We start from the raw sequence: 5,857 nt of genomic DNA on the forward strand, positions 1-5,857 counted from the left end.
CTACGGATTCTGGTCTTCATCTTCTGCCAACCTAAGACATGAAAACAACACGACTTAGTATGATCATTTTTTATATTAGTAATATTGTGATATTTATGAAACAATTTATGAAATAAATTTTTTATAAAAAAAAATAACTTATTGAACCTCTGCCTCAATTCAGTAACATCACGATATTGGAGATTAATGTAAATCTTTGAGCCAGGCAAGTTGGTGATGTGGATTCTCTCTGAAAATGGTGACAGATCATTACACCCATGAATGTGATCAACAAATCATATATGGATTGAAAATAAAGTTTAAGAGTGAAAGATGTTTACCTCCGAAACGACTAATTCTCACACATGCAAGAATAACTATTATCTGGTTCTGGAGATCATGGCCGTATAGTGATTCAGTGTTTTCGTTTGGTGGCCCAAAGAAATGAACCGGGATTGAGATCCTTTTAAAAACCAAAACGAATCACTACATGTTACAGTGAAAAACTTAATTCGTCCAATAAACCTGCCATCGGATATAGAGAAACAGACGACATGATTGTCAACATTATTTGACCTTATAATCTGGATAGGTTGTAGCGCATGAAGAACTCCCACCACATCTGCTCGAAACATTAATATATTGTTTACATGATATAGTACATAAGGTATTATAATGTATAAAATTGTTCATACCTGCTGCATAACGTGGCTTGTACTCTGGATCATCAGATTCAATAAGTTCCTCTAGAATGGACAATGGTGCAATTTCAAACTTATGCAAATGAATAGCAAAGTCGTCGACGGGAATAGCTTTAATGGTGGTGGTCTGGATCAATAAAATACATTTATTAATTCTTACTAGCCTAAGACGGCCCTGTGGAGGAAGCACCTGGAAATTCCTTATAATGTATAAACCTCCCTCAAGCACATTAGGATTGATTTGATTCCATATTTCTGGCCTTACAATTGCGTGAATGTGCATGTCCTGCAAATTTGGGACAGTTTTTAAATGTAAAGGAACACTTCGACCATTCAAAAAAAGGGAAGAAGACGCTTACCACACAATCAAGAAGAATCATATTGTGCCTAACAACATTGCCTTGATTATCAAGTGTCGACCACATCCTTGTAACCCTCACCTTTAGTGTCCATGTCAGCTTACTTGTGTCAATAGAGAAGATATGTTCGTGGAAGCTCATCACTGGAAGAGACATATGTAAAAATACGGGGTCAGCACATTGAGGAGTGTGTATGAAAGAAAACACTCAAGAACATAGTAACTGTGACAAAAGAAAACACAACCTGTATGATTGGCCTGTCCTGCAGGAGCCTTGGTGAAAGATGACAATTCTCCATCTTTATTTATAGCATTGATGTATTAAAGGAGGAAACACGGTCAAAGCCACTGATTTTGCATGTCTGATCATGCATTCCTTCTGTATTCAATCGGAAGGAATGTTGTCGTACTAATTGATAATAACAAAGATATCAAGTATTTAAATTAGAAGGAATGTTGAAGAAGATCACTGATGATTGATATTCTTTTCAATGAAAAGGAACTCACAAATAAAAACACCGTATCACTAATGGATATTCTTGTCAATAATATCAGTAAACATGATTTTCTATATAAAAATTTGTTTGCTAACATAATAAAAATCTCATCTCATTATGATTAAGCCATCATTTGTTTTGTGTCACATATGATTTTTTGTATTCCTTTTAGAATATACTGAAATTTAGGTATAAATTTTATTTTGAAAACATACAAAAAATAATTAGACTTGTCATACAAAAAGCGTAATGAGTGGCATGATCGAAGGAACAGCATTAAATGCAACGCTCCTGATATGGCAGGAACATGCTGCATATCCAGTGGAAATCGGGTGGGTCGCATGAAAACCCGAAATATGCTTTCATAGTGTTAATTTGAATGAGAAAGCTGCTGGGTCGATCCGGAGCTTAATGGGTTGATCCAAGAGAATGTGAAATTACCAAAGCAGCCTTAAAAAATGACCCATGCTTTAAGAATTATATAGATTTGAATTAATTTTTTAAAACATTCACCGACTTATCCATTATACTCCGATTTAACTAAAATTTTCGGACTACGTGGATACATGATGATTGATGAGTCGTAAATGGATGATATCAATATCATGGAGGGTGATTTATGTGACTTTGCATTTTAATTTGTAGGTGGGTGTATTATTTGAGATCTTAAAAAAAAATTCTGTTGATGAAATATGAGAATATATAATTAAAATTTTATATTATACTACGAAATTCGATGGTATTCAATCATGATTTAATTATATTTTCAAATTCAGTGATATTTAAGTGGGGTTGTTTAAAATCTGATGGTGTTCAAATACTAGTAAAAAAAATTTTGGACTTTATGATATGATAGATTTTGAAATCCTATTCAAAATCCATGAGAATTTGAAATGTTGTACTTAAATCCTAAAAAATTTATATCAGCTCCGCAACATTTTAGCAAAAATCCGAACAAAATCAAAATCAGATACAATCTATTAAAATTTATTAACTAAAAATAATATATTAAAATTTTAGTCGAACACACTTCAATAATTTAGTAAAATGTATGTGAGCAATTTCCTATAAATATACATATACTTCCTCAGTTTCAATTTACATGTCCACTTTGAAGAAAGTTTTTGTTTCAAATTATTTGTCCACTTCAACTTTCAATGCAAAATCATATTTCCAAAGTCAATTCTACTCCACAAATCTCTTATTTATATTTCCTAGATCAATCTCACTCCATATATTTTGATCATTTAATGCAATTAATCTATGAACATTCACTTTTCTTAAACTGTGTGATTTTTTTAAAGTGGACATCTAATTTAAAACGGAGGAAGTACTTTCATAATACAGATCGAAATCTAAGATCCCGAAAAATATCAGATTTCATTTTCTCTTTAACTCTAGAGAAAAAGACACACACTTTTCGATTAGACTACGTGTGTGTATACGTTCACAATAAGCCTCGTTTTTAATGTCTATTAAGATGACATGTACTCCCTCCGTCCCCCTCAATTGTATACATTGGGGGACGGGGATGTGGCACAGACTTTAATGCTCCTGTAAAGTGTAGTTGTGTAATTTATTTTTAAAATTTTCTTTTTCTGAATTAAAGTTTGGATGTTATATTTTTATTCAGAAAAAGAAAATCTCAAAAATAAGTTACGGAACTATGTTTTATAAAAGCATTGAAATGCATGTCGAACAGTTGAATACAATTAAATGGGACAGAGGGAGTAATAGCTAATGTGAAGATAGTTACATTTTGCAATACTTAATGTTGAGATTCGATTCAGTAATATTGTTTAGGTAGAAATGGACAAAGACCAAGCGTGTCTCAAAAATATAAAATATTTATACTGTATTATACTTTGGATTTTTTTTATTATAACAGGAGTTCATATATCATCTCGACTCGTACGAAGATTCGGATTGTGCTGCTTGAGTTTAGTCAAAAAAAGCATGCAGTCGTCTGGTTTTATTGAAAACGAAATTTGATTATAGATAATCTTGATTAACATTTTCGGTTTTAATGAATCATATCCATGTACTTCGACGTTTTGGCGTGTTTTGACGTGCAAATTTCCTTTATTTTATATGAAAAAGTTTGAATAAAATAATTACTTGTTTTTTTATGTTGAAGTATCTACGGTTATGCTAAAATGGTTGGTAATAAATTAATTTTAAAATTATTTTAAATTGAGTATATATTATCCAAATAAAGTCAATATCACAGTAATCAGTAAATATTGATAATAACTATATTTATATTATAAAATATTCTATACGCTTATATATAAATTTCTACATTTGAATCTTTGAAAGACATAAAAGTGATGTACAATTATTAATTTTCTAGTAATCTTCTGACAATTGCTTAATTTCTAACAATATTATCTAAAAACAATTCATTCTCAGTGAAAAGATTATAAAATTTATCAAATTATCAAATCATATATGCAACTTGAAAAAGTGAGCAAAAATAATATAATTCTTAAATTAAAGAAAATGTCAAAAAGGTTATTCATTCTATATTAATTATAATTTTAAATTCAGAATGTGAATCCAGTCGATCACAATAATTATAAGAACATTCGAAATTAGAAAAATCAGTTGTTTTATTTTTCAAAAGATATGACCGACCAAATCTTTCATCTGAGAATCTTAAGTACATTATCCAGGTAAAAACCATTTCACTTTCCTTATCCTAGAGGGAAATTGACAAATGGAGTACGAAGAAAATACATATGACAAATTGACATGGACTAGGAACAATTGAACAAAACAAGTTTGTCTAAGAAAATATGAAACATATATACACCGTGAGAAATGACAAAATCAATGGGCATTTGCGACACTGATTAACACGACGGACGTGTCTCCTTTCGAGCCTTGTTCCTAAGCTTTTTATGTCTAGTGTACACTCACTGGTTGGCTAAAACATAAAACAAATTGCAATTTTGACTAATATGAATTTGTGTTGTTGACATTCTAGTTTTACGCGTATCTATTATTCTATTATTCCTTCCGTCCGACTTATGTGGTGTTATTTGATTTTTTTTTAAATTGATCAGATTTTGATTGGTAATTAATAATTATTTTTATTTAATTTTAAAAATTGGAAAAATATATTTTAAATTAGAATAAAAGTAAATTCTGATAATATATTTTTAATTTTTTTTCAGTCAACGTAAATTTCAGTCAAAATTTGATCAAGTAAACCACAAAAATCAAAAAAAAAAAAAAGGACTGAGGGAGTATTATTTATTCCGCACTTGATTTCATAAAGTTCAAAAATGAAACAACTCGGGTCAAATCCTGAGGCTTTTTCCGAAAATCGGGTCAAGTCCCGAACTTCGAATCCAAAAATAAGCCAAAATAAACTGGTCCAAGTGCAACTTGAGTAATCCACAAGCTCACCACCAAACCCACAAAAGATCATGATTTGTTGGTGCAATTGGTAGTAGTAGTTATGCTTATAAATCAAACTAAAGTCTCCACACGACTCGATGTGAGACTGGGGTGTTATAAAAAATTACACAAAATATACTGATAAATTCAATATATCTAAGAATCATTTCTCTGAAAATACCCGATTTACTGATTTTTTTTCCCTGATAAATCTCCGATTTTACCAGTCTAAATCGATTATATTTTGATTTAAATAAAAAAAATTTAATTGATAAATTCTTAATCAACAGATCAATTAATGAATTCTGATTTCTCATTTCCACAATTAAACGTTAACATGCATGCATACAAATCTCTTTTCTTAACAATTAGTCTAAGGGAGTGTTTGGCCGGATCTAAAAACGACTTCTGGATTTATGAGTTAGAAACACTTATTCTTACCGTTTGTGTAAAAAGTTAAGAAATACTCATAAGAGATTGAGAATATTAGCTTTTGTAACCTGATTTCTACTTCTTTCGCAAATATTTTAATCACTGATCTTAATTTGCTTATAACTTCTACTTTACTTTTTTATCTTAAACAAAAAACACTTATTTTTCCCGAACTGCCCTAAACAGAGGGAATCGTCTGTTGATGAACAACATAACAACACTAAGTGAAATACTATGTAATGTTGTCATTCTTAAGGCATGAAAAATTCCCTTCTTATCCAAACAGATGATATGATATCACACCTGTTGCTGACTCTATAAACAATCTTCTTCCTCTTCATCTCCGTCATCACTCCCCAGTGCACAGCTTCTACTACATTGTCTCTGCCTCCCCATATTATGCCCTTTTTATTTAATATCCAATTAATGGCGATTTCGAGTACACAACCACCAAAATGTTGTTCACAGTGCACACAATGATATAT

At 30.7% G+C, this 5,857-nt stretch overlaps 1 protein-coding gene across 1 annotated transcript; it reads right to left on the reverse strand.

Moving 5' to 3' along the window:
* On the reverse strand, positions 1 to 1,195 carry LOC135147130 (uncharacterized). The gene is made up of 7 exons (XM_064080881.1): positions 1,040 to 1,195; positions 871 to 966; positions 675 to 807; positions 505 to 601; positions 321 to 442; positions 148 to 229; positions 1 to 31 (listed from the first exon to the last, which is right to left on the reverse strand). Exons 1-7 carry the CDS (start codon positions 1,193 to 1,195, stop codon positions 1 to 3), a joined length of 717 nt encoding a protein of 238 aa, XP_063936951.1.
* Positions 1,196 to 5,857: the final 4,662 nt, after the last annotated feature.

The sequence above is a fragment of the Daucus carota genome, chromosome 1 (assembly GCF_001625215.2).
Source record: "Daucus carota subsp. sativus chromosome 1, DH1 v3.0, whole genome shotgun sequence".
Lineage (NCBI taxonomy): Eukaryota > Viridiplantae > Streptophyta > Magnoliopsida > Apiales > Apiaceae > Daucus > Daucus carota.